Genomic DNA, 17,534 nt, shown 5'->3' on the forward strand with positions numbered 1-17,534 from the left:
CCAAAGATCAACAGTGTATGAAACAAACCAGTAACATAAAAGAGCTAGTATCCCTGGAAAAATGAGAAGTGATGTTGACATAAAACAAGAAAAGGGTACACGTACACACACGTACATATAAATGATCAACAAACAATAAAAAGTTCTTGGATACTAAACATGTGATTACCAAAATAGCTTCAATAATAGGGTTGGAGAGTAAAATAGAAGAAATCTCCCAGAACATGGAAAAAAACAAGTAACAAAAACAAGACAAAAGATTGTAAAGGATCAGTTTATGACTAAGAAGTGCTCCAGAAAGAAAGAACCTATAAAAATGGAGAGAGGAAATAATAGACAAAAATAGTATCTTAAGAGATACTAGTCTTCAAGTTAACAGGATGACTGGACAGCACAATGAAGGAAACACACACACACACACACACACACAATTATGAAATTCAGAACTAGGATAAAAAGATCTTACATTCCAGAAAGGGAAAACAATCTATTACCTATAAAGGAATGAACATTAGAATGACAGCTTTGGATGCTCACAGACAATGAGAAAATGTCTTCAAAGTTTTGAGGGAAAACTATTTTCAAGCTAGAATTTTATATCCAGTCAATATACCATCTAAATGCAATAGTAAAATAAAAACATTTTCTCAGATATGCAAGACTCTTTGAAAATTTACTTCCTGTGCATTTTTAAGCAGTTACTTGTGGGTGAGCTATAAGGGAAAAAAAAAAAAAAGGAAAAACAGGCCCACATTTTTCCAACAATGTATACTAGTATATCTTCAAGGTCTGTGCCTGGCACAAGACAGGAGCTCCATAAATATTTGTTGACTAACATGAGTTGAAAGAAGTAATGGAATTAATGTAGGGATCCAGTGAGAGAAATTCCAGAATTGCTGTTGTAGGACAGCCTAGAAAGTAAATGGTCCAAATTAGTAAAGAAAGTTTTTCAGCCCAAAAAGTATGTCTTCAAGAAAAAGAACAAAAAAGATTATAATCAAATAGAATAACAGGCATTAAATAATATTAATGACACGATGAGGAAAACATTTCTAATCTCAGTAAGAAAAAAGGTAGTTAGAAATTCTAAAAAAAAAAAGCAAACTTATACAAGTACGTCGTTATCATAATACAGTTATAGGGTGACTTGAGCAACTGATTTGGGACAGAGTAGAAAAGAATCTATTTGACCTGGACATTAGAAACACTCTCCTTGAGTGGCACAGGGATCATGACAATGGATCTATAGAGAAAGAAATGAATCCTGGCTCAGCACTGAATAGTCAATAAATAAACATTGTTCATTATTTTCCAACTTCTACAATCAACTTGTAAACAAAATACAAGGGACTGAAATCTGGTAACAGAAAAGAACATAGCAACTATCAACTTTGTCAATATTTATTGGTTCAGCTAACACAAGGCAGAAGGTAGCAAGAGAGGAAGAGTGATGCAGGTAAGGGTGAAAGCATCAGTATCCTCCTGTGATACAGAGGTGAGTTCAGGGAGACTGTTCAGACCTCTCTCTCTAAAATATCTTTATGTAAATATGTATATCTGCATAAATGTATGTATTAAGGTCCAAAAAGAAAACAGCACTAAAATAACTTCAAAAATAGGTGAGGGAGGGAAAAATTATTCCTCTTCATAGCAAGAAGTAAACAACTATTGTCTCAAGTTGATAAATCAAGTGAAGTGAAAACACATCATTTAGAACTTTGGAGAACTAAAACCTGGGACAGGCATGGGTGGGAAAGAGTGGAACAGGAAACTATTGGTTGATGATAACTATACAACTTTGTAATGTACATGTATTACTTGAATAAAAATTATAAAAGGAAAAACGTAAAATCAGCTAAATAGTACGTTATACTCCTTTTTCTTCATAGCATTTTTTTTTTTTTTTTTGCGGTACATGGCCCTCTCACTGTTGTGGCCTCTCCCATTGCGGAGCACAGGCCCCGGACGTGCAGGCTCAGTGGCCATGGCTCACGGGCCCAGCCACTCCACAGCACGTGGGATCCTCCCGGACCGGGGCACGAACCCGTGTCCCCTGCATCGGCAGGCGGACTCTCAACCACTGTGCCACCAGGGAAGCCTCGTCATAGCATTTTAACTTAACAGAAATATATTCTAGTAAACTTTACATAAAATTTTTTTGAGAACTGAGGTACTAAGGACGTACACCTTCTTATCTTTCTGCTGTAACACTTAATGTTTTCAGACTTTCAAGCATTTCCAAAGCTAATAGTAAAATCTATTTATGCCTTTAAAATTCCAAAGGAAATAAGAATAAAGTTCTCTCTAAACTATTCCAAAACCAAGACATTGTTAAACTGTTATAAAAAGAAACTCAGTTTTAACTATTGGTTTAAAATACTTCACATTTCACTTTTATATTTCTCTTTTAAGATCTATTCAAATTAATAGCTTGAGATTCATGCAATAAACATTCAAATAGTTGACCTGATTGTGGTAAATAATTTATACACAGAACTACTAAGCTAGAGAGGCCAAAAAGAGCACTGACACTGAAAGGTCACTGAAAAACACTGAAGGAGTTAAATGGCATTAATCAATCCTAATTAAGTATTCAAATGTCACCCTACCACTTTGTCATTGAAAACTGAACACCTTATTGTTTCCAAGAAATCAACTGATATATTAAAATGTCATAAGATATCATGTTAGACAACCTCTTGAAACCCTTAGTTTCCAAGTTTAAAAATGCCACTGGTACAAACAGTTATAAAATGAAACAATATTCCCTAACTTGTTTATTACATCTAGTTTTCTCCAGTTAACTGCCACTCTTGATAATACCTGTGAAAAAGAGTCAACTCTTGATTGTTCACTGATCCTAGCTTAAATTTAAATGAATGTGAGAAAACAGGCTAGCTCCTATTCCATCAGCAGGATTCTACTGTTTTCCTCTTGCCTATCTTCAACTGCTGCTGTCAGAGAAAGAAAAAACAGCCTCAATTTCACAGGAGAATGCAATTTCAGTAGCTATAAACAGGTAAATGGGAAAGAAGAGTAATTCTACTTGTAAGGGCTGAAAGTATCATGCATTCTGAGTTATATTCCAGCCTGTTCACGGAGATGAAGAAAGAAAAGATTTCAGTTTTCAGTTAAAACTTACCAGATAAACAAGTATGCTCAACTGTTTGCTATACCCTAAACAGATTTCCTCAAACTTACTCATTTTCATTCAAAAGGGTTTTACTAAACACCTACAGTGAGTACTGTAAGTGCTAAAATACAACAGTGGCCAAGATAATGTCACTTCTTTAAAAGAATTTACAGTGTACTAAAAAAAGAAAGACAATAAAAAGTAATTACAATAAAGTATGATTCACAACATTAAAGTGGAAATACATGGTACTATGAAACCACAGAGCACAACTAAGTCGAGTCTAGGAAGTCTGGGAAGGTCTCCTGAAGAATACATTTAAATTCAAATCCATAAGTAAGAAGAGTTAGCAAGACAAAAGAAGACATTTGGTCAGTATTTCAAAAATAAAGAACCACAAATCCTCTGATTATGAGTACCAATTTTCCCTTTTAACAACAGTTGAAATATGAGTTTCCTAATATTGACAAAAATGCTTTTAAAATATTAAAATCTATCAGACAACTATGGTTTAACTGCTTTGTTCAGATTTTTCTTTTTTAAATGCCTTCTATCCAGTACAGTGACTGTTCCTTAGATTAAGGAAATACTTTAGTTTCTTGAGGGAACCTGTAAATGGTTCCTGTAAATAGTAATGTAATAACAGTACTAGTAAAACACAAACAAGCCACATTAAATTAGAACTTTTTATTATCTAATTTATCTTTACCGAATAATTCCTTTCATCTAAACATCTGATGTTTTCATAATGTGAGCATAAGAAATAAGAAACGCTTCAACTTATGAAGGGTAAACAGCAAGTTGCAGAATTACCATTTAGAAATTTTAACACAATGTATGTTGCTTTTAAAAGGTCTCAGCAAAACATTAATTTTTATAGATATTTAAAGCTTGCTCTAGGATTATCATTTTTACATATGACAAAATTAAGGTAAAATTTTAAGTAAGGCAGAACTTTACTAAACGTTACCTACTTTGACATTTAAAAGGCAGGATTTAGTTAGTAGCAATTTAAAAGAAAAATAACCAAAACCAAGCAAAACAACCCTCCAAAAAAATAAGACTAGATAATGTTGAAGACTTAATATTTCAGAGTACTTGTTTTGGTAACTTTATATCAAGCATAAATACTTTGAGATAATCAGTTAAGTTGTATTCATTTAAACGTTTATAAAATTAAGACAACACACAGACAAGGCATCGTCAAACAGTAGAAATTGGGAAGTTTGAGGGGCAAATTTAACCTAATTATCCATTAACTATGTGATCCTGGGAAAGTTTCTTAACTCTTTGTCAGCATAGTTTCCTCATTTGTAAAACAGATTTACCATCTACCGCACAGTGTTAAGGTAAAGATTAAGTGCTGGAAGGATGGGTATAACGTGAGCCCTCACAACTAGCAGATCCTACATTAAAAAAATGATTAGATCTACATTGTTCTTGGTTTCATTAAATGAAGCTTCAAAAAATGAGGGACAAATCTTAAAGTAATCCCAGAAGGAAATTTCAGATTTAAAGAAAGGAAAGAAAAAGCACGTGAATAAAGAAATGAGCTACACTCCTTGTCCCACCCCCAGATTAATACCATGTAATGAATTATAGGCCCACCTACCTAAAAATGTAAAGGTGAACAGAATGAAAGGCAAGAGAACATTTAGGGTAAGAAACAGCACAGAAGTGTGACATCCACCTGAAATTAGTGAAAATAGATGGTAAAAAGAAAATCTAGATTTTAAAAACTGCAGAATAAAAATGATAATTTTAACAATTAAATATATTAACCGAATAAAGGATGGTAATTTAGAAAATACTTCAATGGGAAGGGTAGGGGCACACATCCACTAACATTTCTTCTCAGAATGAGCCTGGAGAAGAAAAATTCACTTAAGAAGAGAAGCACAAGATGCAAAGAATAAAAGAACAGCCAAAACTTTAAATCATAAAGTGAAGAAATGTTCTGAAGATATTAGAAAGGAGTGTCTTCAAGAGCTAAGATGAAGAACACTGTATCTTGGGGATGAAATGGAGAGCGCACTGTATTAAGCCACTTCGTGTGAAACATAATGAAAACCTTACCTTGTGATTTTTTTTCAGTGTACTGAGTCCTAAACAACTTGCTAATGATCAACTGAACAGAAAGAATGCTGGAAATGAACACAATCAGTCTTTGAGTGTGGCAACCATGAAAACGTATCTCCTATTGTGGGAAGTAAAATCACCGGCTCCAGCTGTTGTGCTCTGAAATCCTTCACCCGCCAAACAGGTGAACATACCAGGCATCCCACAGTGAGAAGCCAGCCAATGAATGAGTAGAGCAGGGATACCATGGCTCCAGAACTCCCCACTGGCCTTGCCAAAGCTTTCTTAAAACTGCAGTGCAGTCTAAGACCTTCCTTTTTCTCTCTTTTTCAAAAGGGTTAGATGCATGGACATCTCACAACTCTCTCAGTCTCCTCCAGCTCCTTCTTCACTTACCTTACAGGTGTGTTTCCTCCCAAAATCTCTTGAATATCTAATGTCATCTTGATGTTTGCTTTCTTAGAGAACTCAAGACTTAAAATTTTCTATCCTTGGGAATCACTGAACAGAAAGAAAGTTCCTAATCTCTTGCCATTACTACCATTATTATATGGAAGGAAGAACCTCATCGCTTGTAGCAAGTAGTGGAGCAGTAGAGATGAGAGAAAAAATATGGTGAAGTAAGAGAAGGAAGTGCTTCAATCAATGGAGAGTTAAAGGCTGAGAAAGATATGCTCTCCACCCTTCCTGCTCAATCTTGTACTACATATCCAGAGAAAATAGAAGGAAATGCTGCACCACACTGAAGGAAGAGTAATTGATGATTTCCTCTTTGATCCTGGACTAGGGAAGAGTGAGACGGACAGATGGCTTTCTAGTTTCCAGATATCTCAGCTTGAGAGAGGGACTAGTCTGGCTGTGTGTACAGACTAGAGCACTAGAGGTTGGAATCATATTCACCAAACAGGAGGGATATTGTAAGTCTTTTTAAGCTTCCATTATGTATTTTTACTTGCATTACCTCATTTAACGTTCAAAACAGCCCTGTGAAGAAGGTATTATTAGTGTCACGCCATATGTTCTTGGTTTTTCTCCTACTCTGCTAATTCCTTTCTCAATCTTTTTTGCTGGCTGGTCCTTATTCTTCATTAAACCTTAGTTAGTATGTCCAAGGATTCAGCCCTGAGCCCTCTTCTATTCTTTTCCTATACTTTTAAAGATGTCCTTAGGAGATCTTATCAAGTCCCAAGATTTTAAATGCTGTTTCTATACAGCTGATGATTTTCAAATTTGTTTCTCTAGCTCTAACCTCTCCCGTTAGTTCCAGACTCACATATGCAACTACCTACTCGACATCTACATTTGGATATAACAGATGCTGTCAGTACCTGCTCGTATCCCTTTGGCATTCCCCTGCTTAAACCCTCCAATGGCTTCCCAATGCAATTAAAATCCAAATTTTCTGATGTCCCTACAGAATTTAGTTACTTCCCACCTTTCCAATATTATCTATCATTCATCCTCTTACTCATTTAGAATCACAGTGGATGCCCTACTCCTCAAATATTTCAAAATCTATTTCCACCATAGGCTTTTGCATTTGTCCTCTTCTTATCTTCAGTTCTTCAAGTGATGGCTCTTTTTTGTATCACTCAGGTCTCAGTTCTAATGGCACCTCCTCAGAAAGGTCATCCCTGACATCCATCAGTAGCCCTTCACTTCCCAATGCTTGTAGTCACTCAATTACATAATTCATTTGTATTTCTTCTTCAGCTCTTGTAATCTGAAATCATCTTATTTGCAGGCCCACTCCCAATCTTTGAAAATTAAGTATCAGCTCCATGACATACTAAGGATAGTATTCCTAGCCCCTAGAACAACACCTGGAACGTAGTAAGTACTCAACTATTAATTGTTGAATTCAATTAAGAAGATAGTGTGAAGTTGGAATTCAGATTCATATCTATGATTCCAAAGCATATGGAGCCTTTTCCCACAATAGGCTGCCTATTCCAGTAAATGTGCATCCACTGAGATAGCAGTCATGGAAGGAAGAGTACTCAACTTTAGTTTGCATCATGCAGAATATTAGATTATTCCACCACTAAGACAGAGTGGCGAATTCAAACCACCAGCCTTCCTGTAACATATACAAAAATGAAAATAATGGAAAAATATTAACTATAAATAAAAAAAGCAAGAAACATAGTTTGCTATAAATAGTTCAAGTTCCTAAATAGCACTTACAGTTCAGACAAGGGAAAACAGCAAAATCTGAAAGCCTTTTCTAATGTAGAGTGTTAACCTCAAAGGAGTGGGAAAGAAAAAAGTCTGTACATGAGGTGAAGTAATAGGCATTATCTTGGGAATACTCAGTAAAAAGAATCCCTAGAATGCTTGAAAGTGGAGAAATATGCAAGGAAGAAAAGAGAGTGGCAGGAGTAAGAAAATAAGACAGGAATAGGGCTTCCCTAGTGGTGTAGTGGTTAAGAATCCGCCTGCCAATGCAGGGGATGCGGGTTCGAGCCCTGGTCCGGGAGGATCCCACATGCCGCAGAGCAGCTAAGCCTGCGCTCTAGAGCCTGTGAGCCACGAATACTGAGTCCGCGTGCTCCAACTACTGAAGCCCGCGTGCCTAGAGCCCATGCTCTGCCACAAGAGAAGCCACTGCAACGAGAAGCCTGTGCACCACAACTAACAGTAGCACCTGCTTGCCACAACTAGACAAAGTCTGCGCGCAGCAAAAAAGACCCAACACAGCCCAAGATAAACAAATAAAATAAATAAACTAAAAAAAAAGAAGACAGGAAGAGAATTGTGAAGCAGTTTCCACCTATTTAGAAGTAAAAATGGAATGAAAGCATCAAATGCATTAGAACACTGCTACTCTTGAGCTTGTCCTACAACAAATACCAGATAAAGAAACGTCATTTAAAGGGTAAATTGATGTGATTGCTGTAATTAATGAAAAAGCAAACCTGTAAGTTTGTTTTAATTTCATAAAATATTTATCCAAAGTTGACATAGAGTTGGAAAAAAGATCACTTTAAGTCTCAGAACTGATTACAAATGAAAACCAATGTATACTCTCTACTAAGAGGGAAATCACCTCTTACACAAGAAGACCCAAGAACCAGACTCACCGATCTTCTAAAACTTTAATGGTTTCATGAAGAACTTTCTGTTGCTCTCTCAGCTGTTGATTTTTGGTGAAGAATTCTTCTAGTCTCTGTGCATCTCTAAAAGTCAAGAAGTAAGTCATTTTTTTTAATGGAAAAATACTCTAACAAGACTATTCTGTCATTAAGAACTCCAAAGCATGATCTCACCACTTACATATTATGAATTCGTTATATCAAAACAAACAATTTAGAAGGTGAGGTTTGAATATCTTGTTAATCAGAGTTCAAATTATACTAGAATTTGCTCTGCAGTATTTGTATGTTCTACAGAAGTATCTTCCTAAGCACCAGGTATTCATTATACAATGCTGGAACACAGATGAAGGAGTAAATTCTGATGCCACCACTGACTCAACATTGTCAAAATTGCTATTAAAATGTACACTTACTGTTTTTTTAATTATTTTATCTACATTCAATAATGTAAATAGGTAACTCCACTCATATCATTCCTATTCCAATTATGAGGGATTTGTACTTTCTATTTTACTAATTTTTGTGTTGCTTAAACTTTTACCTGGTATTACTTTTAAGCCAGGGTTTACTGTGAAGTAGAAGTACACAAACCCTACATCCTGAAGCCTAGGTTTGAATCTCAGCTGTCACGTACCAGCTGTGTGAGCTGGTGCAAGTAACCTAAACTCTCTGTGCCTCAAAAAATGTGGATACATTAGTAGTATCTACTTCATGAGACATTTGCAAGGACTAAGTACTAATGAATATACAGCATACAGAACAGTACTGGCACACAGTAAGTTCTATTTAAGTATTTACCATTTTGATTTTAGTCAGGAAAAAAGAAAGACACCTAAAATTTTCTTCTAGTAAACTACCTGGTTACCTTCCAAGGTTGTGCCATATTTTACCTCTCCATCATTATACTTCAAACAATCACATATATAAAGTATGCATATATTTTAATTCTATGAAAACCCATTAGAAATTGAATCAGGATTCTCTGTGTCATCTGGAATCTGAAAATATAGGATAACACCGTGGTTCAAATATCTTCTCCCAGCCCTCTCAAGGGTCTGAAATATCAAATCAAATAAAGGAGACAAACCAGTCTGCCAGAAAAAGGAGATGTCCAAATGACTGTGTCAAAATTGCTGAAACGTAGAATGTAATATCACTGGCAACAAAACAGACGAGCAAAACAACTAAGTCAAAATGTCAGATACCAATACGAGGGTACTTCTTATATACTGATTGAATATTTGATATTGAATGAAAAGCCAATACATCTAAGAATGGCCTCCTGCTATACAACAAATATTGTTCTGGTAGCATATGTATATATATATATGAAATTTTGGAAGTAATAGATAGCTGAAGCTAATAATAAAAAAATTTTCTAATACTTCTAGAAAATGTATTTAATTCAGAAGCAGCACTAGGTTTTCACTGATCCTATTTTGGAAGTATTCAACAGTCAACATTTCTATTGATACATGTGTAATTTTGTAAATGAATCTGTGTAAAAGAGGAGCATTAGTCATGTGCAGAGACAACTATCATCAAAACACAAGTCTGAAGCAATTAAGTGATAGACAAATATAGTACAGTTACTGATTTCTTTTCTAATTGCTTCTTCCAGGTGGGAATCCCTAGGACTGAGATACCTCACAAATAAAGCTGTTCTAACAATATGGAGACCAGACATCCTGTTACTGTACCCTGACTGTCTATCATAAAATATACTTGGAAAGGAGAGTTATGGTCATACAGGCAAATCTGAGTTCTTGGTCCCACAATGCAATGACTTATCCTTCTACAAAATAAAGCATCCCTTTAATTCTCTGATTACTCAGGGGATTTAGTTACTTACCCATGCTTCCAAAATGTGTAACCCCAAGCTACCTAAGGTAGGCAGGTACAGAGTAATTACAATATATATTAAAAGGTTGCTAAGAGGATCAAATGACTGAGAACTATACAGTGAAGTAAACCATTATTATCACCTACTGAACAACCAGCTGTGTTTCCACTCTTTAAGATTCAGAAATGTTTTAGGTGATTTTTGATAAAGTAATATTCAACAGTCATTTACGAATTAAAGGTTTTTCATGTGGTATGGAGGTATGGAGAGGTATGGAGAAATACATTTGGGATAAAAAGTCTCAGTTAAAAAAAAGTACATTTGTTATAAGCAAATCTAGATCTTTTTTTTTTTTTTTTTTTGTGGTATGCAGGCCTCTCACTGTTGTGGCCTCTCCCGTTGCGGAGCACAGGCTCCGGACGCGCAGGCTCAGCGGTCATGGCTCACGGGCCCAGCCGCTCCGCGGCATGTGGGATCTTCCCGGACAGGGGCACGAACCCGTGTCCCCTGCATCGGCAGGCGGACTCTCAACCACTGCGCCACGAGGGAAGCCCAAATCTAGATCTTTTAAAAAAATTTTTAAATTTATTTTTATTGTTTTTGGCTGCATCAGGTCTTAGTTGTGGCACGTGGGCTCTCTAGTTGTGGTGTGTGGGCTTAGTAGCTGTGGTGCGCAAGCTTAGTTGCCCCGTGGCATGTGGGATCTTAGTTCCCTGACCAGGGATCGAACCTGCGTCCCCCACATTGGAAGGCGGATTCTTAACCACTGGATCACCAGGAAGGCCCTAGATCATTTCTAACTATGCCTAATCATTCAATCTGCAGGAAAATGATTCTGATTCTAGCTAAGAGGAAATACTATTCTACAGCTATAAATCTATCATTTAAAATAGTAACATTTTAGAAAGTAAAATTACTAGGTCTACAAGAAGGATCCATTTTTAATAAAACTAAATTCCTTCAAAAACATTTAGTGAATGTAGTTTAAAATATAAAATCAAATAGCAAACACAATGTTTCTAAAAACTGACCAACATTTTGATTCTAAAGGATGTCATTCTAATCAATGGTTGTTAATCTAGGATTTATAAGGTCATTTACCAACACTGAACCAAGGTACAATATAAAGAGCTCACTGTCTAACTACTGATCAACTCCAAAATATTACACTTTGGGTATTATAATGGTAAGAGGGAACAAGAATTCCTATACAGTATTATTATATATAAAAGAGGAGACTTGTAGAATAACTCCAACAAACAGTAATTAGCTATTTAGTGTAGTATGTGTTAAATCAGCATACCAAGTCACTGATAGTACATACTCATCTTCTGATTAACAATGCTTGTAGCCACCATCACTAGCTGGGCTATAAGCAAAGGTGAAGATGAAAACAATAGAATAAGTGTATTTCATAATGTTTAATCTCAAACCACTCAAAAACAATTTCACCACTGAGGAAAAGTCTCCTTATCAACAATATACTTACTTATTCACTTAATCCTGGAATACATATAAAGTAGTGTCATAATTAGTGTCAGCCAATCATGTTAATTCAATTCTCTTTGCCAGTTATTATTTAGGAATGAACATTGTCAATGAGTTAGAGGAAGTCTGCTGGGGGCTGCTTCTGACAAATCTTTATAATTAGTAAAAATAAAAGGACACAAAGATGTTGTGCAAGTGATAACTAGAATGATGACGGCCAGCTTGACATACTGAAGTGAATCAAGACTAACAGGGCAAGTCTGAACACTAAAGATGGCAGAGAAGAAAGACAGAAGTAAGTGATAACCAGTCCTAGAATCTCCCTACTTTGGGCCTTCTATGTGAAAGAATACATCTTCTTTACCATAAAAGTCCCTTCTGGTGTTTTTTTGGTCTCACAGTAAGAAAATATGATAAACTAATAAGATATACATCCTAAATTTAAATGTTTAAAATGACACCTTTAAGGTAGGAACAGGTACATTTTCAACATGCAAAGCATTTAAAAGTGTCAGTAATTAAGAATCCTAAAATTATTCTTCAAAAAAACTGTTTTAAAAATTTATGATTTCTCATTTCTGTATCTAGGTCATCTTCCAAACATGACTTTACAGGTGTAATGGAAAACTTCACAATTTCTATTTTCAGATTATAATAGCAAAAATAGTGAGGTGTGTTTTGATGAGTGGTTGGTAACTCCAGCTTCTGGTTACAGTCTTGGAAGCTTTAGAATATGAAGGAACTGAGACCTATTGGTATATACTGTAAAGCAAATGCAATTATTATTAGTCACAATGATATTAATTTTTGTTATGAGTAATAACATTCTATTATGCCATCTGTTTCAGATTCCTGAATGCGGAAGGTCTAAAGAACTGCGAGTAAAATCTGCTCCTGACTTAGAAAATCAGATCTGATTCTGGGCTTAATAACCAAAACAATTCAGGGGAACTGCTAGTAATTTCAAATTAGTTAAAAGGGGTCTCAGAATATCCATTTAGTTCCCATTTCTTATATGAGTTAGAAATCCCAGACTTATTCTGCTCCCCATCTTGTAGTATCTTAAATTCCAGGTATCAATCATAGTTGAGAAAAAAATGCCATTAACAGATCAAAATGATTTATAGATCAGTTTCCATCTTAATAAATATTTTAAGGAAAAAGATTATACACATATTAAAATTATGTTAAAATATAAATATATGCAAATATTAACTAAGATTATACTCAAAATTATTCTTTTTCCTTTAGAATTTTGAATAACTTGCTGTCAACTACACAAGGTCCACACTAAGTAAAGCTAACTTCCTTATAAATAAAACACTGAATTCAAATAGGACATCAATATCAATTACTTTATAAATAGGACATCAGTGTTATATATGCTGATACTTACAAAATTCGTTCCTTTTTCAGTTTGGTTACTTTTACTTGTAAACCTGAAAAAGAAAAAAATCCTCAGTATTTTATTTATACATTTTATCGTTTCAAAAGCAGTTAATCTAAGTTTCTTTATGAATCTAATGCTACACTATTAAGTTACTTGAGCCTGGCCTCTGAACAATGAGCCAGGTCCCATTAGTTTGAAAAGTGTATTTCCCTCACTTGCACCCTTAGGTCACAAAAGAGTATTTGCAACATTATTGCTCTTAGTCTATTGTATGACAGCCAAATAGAATGAAATTTTCTCCACCTAAAGTGGGTTACTTCCCAATAGCATGGGCAAGCATATAATTAGAAGTTCACTATAAATGAAGGTTTATGTTCTGGCATAGCCTATGTATTTTGATAACAGCAATAGTGCTTATGTAGGCTCAAATCTTCTGGGATTAAAACAGATTGTGTCAGGAAGTCCGGGACTAGGAACACAACTGCTTACAAAAAAGTACTTAACATAAGGCAGTACTGTTTTTAGCTCAAGATATGTATTACATGTGTTATATGTATTTTTAATTTTAATTGAGTCCAATACAAAATAGAAGACCACTGCCTATGGGACTTGGGTAATTACTGTTAAGAAAGCAGGCTGATGAGCATTGAGACTGCAAGAAAGGATATGAACAAAATAAGAGTGACATTCCTCAGTCTCAGAAACAATAATTAAAAGGAGAAAAACAGCCATTAAACAAACATGAAAATATATCCAACACCACTAGCAATATAAATCCAAACCCAAAAAATTACTTAGCAAAATTATAAAAATTATAATACCCAGTGTTGATAAAAGTGTTGTAAAACTACACTGCCATGCTTTGCAGAAGGTATTATAAATTAGCACAATTCTTTTGGAAAGCAAGCTAGAGATATATAACAGGACTCTTTTTCATCAATATCCCACATCTTGGATTCTAACCTAAATAATCCAAACTATAGAGAAACTCATAGTCACAAAGAATATTAAACAATGTATTGAAATATAAAATGCTTAAAATAGGGACGAGTTTAAGTAAAATATGATGTAACCACTAGACAGAATAATACACAGCTATTAAAATCATTAAGTAAAAAAGAATAAGTCTATTTAGCAACACTAAACTATTTGGTTCTCTATTTTGTCTATGCTATTTTCTGCAATGTGATTATTAAAAGGGGGGAAAAACTTCTGTGTTTACATTTTCAGATTCCTAAACCAATTTTTTTACTATTCTACAATTTTCCCACTTGTGGATATTATATTCACTTTTAAAAACAGTGCCTAGAAAGTTTTAAAATTCTATATCTACTTAAGAATTTCTTTTATTTGGGGCATAGTTAATCCCCAATAAATGGTTATTAGTTAACTAATTTCTGAAAAATTAAACATTGACTGTTTTTGGTAGTTTATGGATTCTAGTAAGTTATACATTTAGAAAATCTTTCCATATAATTTGTGTAGAAACATTAATAAATTTGTCACTTCTAAGAACAGGATTTTTTATTATCTGTCTGAACAACATTATTTAGCTAAGTAAGAGTTTTAGAAAACAGACCTATACATTTCTCCACAATCTCCCCCTCCTTGGTGCTGACTAGGGATGAAATTAAAAGTCATACACAAGAGGGAAGACATATGGGAACATATGTTTATGTATGACTGATTCACTTTGTTATAAAGCAGAAACTAACACACCATTGTAAAGCAATTATACCCCAATAAAGATGTTTAAAAAAAAAAAAAAAAGTCATACAGATACTAATGGGGAAGTCACCTTTTCTTACTGCCCAAGAGGTAAGGATTTAATGCCAGGAAATCCAGTTATTATGGAAAAATAAAGGCCCTGGAGAATTTTTTAGTTATACTTTTGCGCCATATCTCAAATTTCACCTCTAGGAAATGTCCAACTGATATGATACATTTACCCTCATTTCTATGGCCTATAATTTGAATAAATAAAATGTTATGAATAAACCTGTAATCAAATGTTCACAGCAGCTTTATTCATAACAGCCCAAAACAGAAACAACCCAAATATCCTTCAGTGAGTGAACTGTTAAAAAAAACAAAACGAAACAAAACTGCAGTACATCCTTGTACCACATGTACTACTCAGCAATAAAAAGGAAAGAAGTATTAAAATATGCAACAACCTGGATGGACTACAAGGGAATTATGCTGAGTTGGAAAAAAAAAAAGCCAACCCCAAAAGTACACCCTATGTGATTCCACATACATAACATTCTTAAAATGACAAAATTATAGAGCTGGAGAACAGATTATGGGTGGCCAGGAGCTGGAGGGGTTGGGGTGGGAGGAAGGTGGTTGGGGACTTAGCATTAGGGACCCTTGGTAATCCAGGGATCTACACGTTAGTGAATTAAAACACACACACAAATGAGGGCATGTAAAAGTAGCAGAATCTAAATAAGATTGATAGATTGTATCAATGTCAATTTCTAAGTTGTGTTATTATACTATAGTTATACAAGATGTTACCACTGGGGTGAACTGGGTAAAGGGTATATACTACAGTGTGAATCTACAATAAGCTCAAAATGAAAAGCTAAAAAAAAAAAATATGGAAAAATATTTACCCTAAGAGTTGGAATACTGTTAAAATGTAAATTATTATAATAAAGGGAAACATTAGTTTTTCACTGTTTAAAATAAAAACTGGTGTGATCTTTTGAGTTTTTAAAAAAATCTTTTCCATCTGTCAAGTTCGTAGCTGGAGAAGCTTCCTTCTTTTTCAGGTAATGATGACAAACTCACAAGGCCTTGAAAGTACTTAGTAAAGCATCAAATCATTCTTGAAGAATTAAGAAAAGAACTTGTGACCCTACTAGGCCAAAGACTAGAGTCAGCAGTTTCTCACTCTTTTACCCTTCCCAAAGTGTGTGAAAATTTACTTGCTTTTAGATTTTCTTGTTTTTTAATTTTGGCCAATTCTAAAACTCAGGTCCGCCTTTAGAAGTGAAGAGTGCACCCAAGATGAAATGGATTATTGCCATAAACCATTTTAAGAAAAGAAACAATGAGACAGAAAATCCTTATAAACTTCAAAAGAAAATTCTTGGGAAATATGGAAAGACTACTCTTTTATCTTGTAAGCATTCAACACCTGTGAGGCATTTGTTCTGTCATGCAGATCAGCCCTGAAACAGGTTTATGTGTGTATGTGTATGTATGTGTGTTTAAATTTTAGCATTTGCCATTCATCAAGTCAATTAGGCATCCACAATTAGAACCCCTATAAAGTGTGCTTTAATCCTGCTCCACACCCATCGGAAGGAATGAGGCTATACAACAATGCAGCTCCTGTATGAACAGGTAGTCTGTTCAAAAAAGTATTTAGGATTGTAACACTGGCAACCTGAGACACCTAATGAGGAAACAGCGCTGAAAAAACCAAAAGCGCTGCACTACAATTAACCTTATAACGTGTATGTGAATTTTCAAAGAAATGAAACAATTAAGGGCCCATATGTGTAGTCACGAACATAATACAAGAAACAAATTTAAGTAAGAATTCAGAAATAAGCCAAGAATTCAATGTTATAAACAAAATAAAAATCATTGCTATGTTAATTTTTACTCATTCTCGTTTGCTACCCAGAACAAACCATATATGTATGTACTGTCACTGTAAAACAAGTTATTTATGGTTCTGAATTATAAATTGTAAGCCTAATAACACTTCTTGATAAATAGTGGCTTTATATATAGCTCAAAGAATTAAGCTTCTACCAAAAACACAACTACTAGTATTCCTGTAACTGCCTAATCAATTATTTCAACTTCAAAGTAAAGACACTTGTCTTTATGAGATGCAGCCATATTTAAGGTGTGCTTAGTTTACTCTTAAGATTTAATGATCTCAAAATGGGTAAATTAATTTTTTGTGGATATTATCGAATTTACATTAACACAAATGGAAAATAACATGTGAGAGTTAATGATAGTGCTTTTTTTATTGAATTATAAATGATGTATAATATTGTTACAGGTGTACAATATAGTGATTCCCAATTTTTAAAGGTTACACTCCATTTATAGTTGTTATAAAATATTGGCTATATTTCCCGTGTTGTACAATATATCCTTTTGTTTTTGTTTTTGGCCGCACTGTGCGGCATGTGGGATCTCCGTTCCCGGACGAGGGATTGAACCCAAGCCCCATGCAATAGGAGTGCGGAGTCTTAACCACTGCTGGGTTAACGGACTGCTGGGGAAGTCCCTATCCTTGTAGCTTATTTTATACCTAATAGTTTATACCTATTAATCTCCTACTCTATATTGCCCCCCACTTCCCTCTCCCCACTGATAACCACTAGTTTGTTCTCTGTATCTGAGTCTGAGTGAGTCTGCTTCTTTTTTGTTATATTTACTAGTTTGTTGTATTTTTTAGATTCCACATATAAGTGACATCATACAGTATTTGTCTTTCTCTATTTCACTTGGCATAATACCCTCTAA

General features: G+C 34.7%; 1 protein-coding gene and 1 long non-coding RNA gene across 18 annotated transcripts in view; one reads left to right on the forward strand and one right to left on the reverse strand.

Moving 5' to 3' along the window:
- Positions 1 to 17,534, forward strand: part of LOC137203415 (uncharacterized) — a 685,692-nt gene that overhangs the window by 154,541 nt on the left and 513,617 nt on the right. The window contains exon 6 of one of the 9 annotated variants that reach the window (XR_010933097.1): positions 12,490 to 14,801. The exons of the other annotated variants lie outside the window; for them this stretch is intronic. This is a non-coding gene — a long non-coding RNA (uncharacterized lncRNA). Of the gene's footprint in view, positions 1 to 12,489; positions 14,802 to 17,534 lie in introns of those variants that run through there. 9 annotated transcript variants of the gene reach the window in all.
- Positions 1 to 17,534, reverse strand: part of RBBP8 (RB binding protein 8, endonuclease) — an 80,964-nt gene that overhangs the window by 53,525 nt on the left and 9,905 nt on the right. For 8 of the 9 annotated variants that reach the window (XM_067699530.1, XM_067699525.1, XM_067699524.1 and 5 more), the window contains 2 exons: positions 13,038 to 13,080; positions 8,296 to 8,391 (listed from right to left, as the gene is read on the reverse strand). Coding sequence is in view for 7 of the 9 variants with exons in the window: in XM_067699525.1 (XP_067555626.1) it covers positions 8,296 to 8,391; positions 13,038 to 13,080 (139 nt within the window). In the remaining 2 variants the exon portion in view is untranslated. Of the gene's footprint in view, positions 1 to 7,217; positions 7,293 to 8,295; positions 8,392 to 13,037; positions 13,081 to 17,534 lie in introns of all 9 variants that reach the window. The other variant, XM_067699531.1, reaches the window with a different exon arrangement.

The sequence above is a fragment of the Pseudorca crassidens genome, chromosome 12 (assembly GCF_039906515.1).
Source record: "Pseudorca crassidens isolate mPseCra1 chromosome 12, mPseCra1.hap1, whole genome shotgun sequence".
NCBI lineage: Eukaryota > Metazoa > Chordata > Mammalia > Artiodactyla > Delphinidae > Pseudorca > Pseudorca crassidens.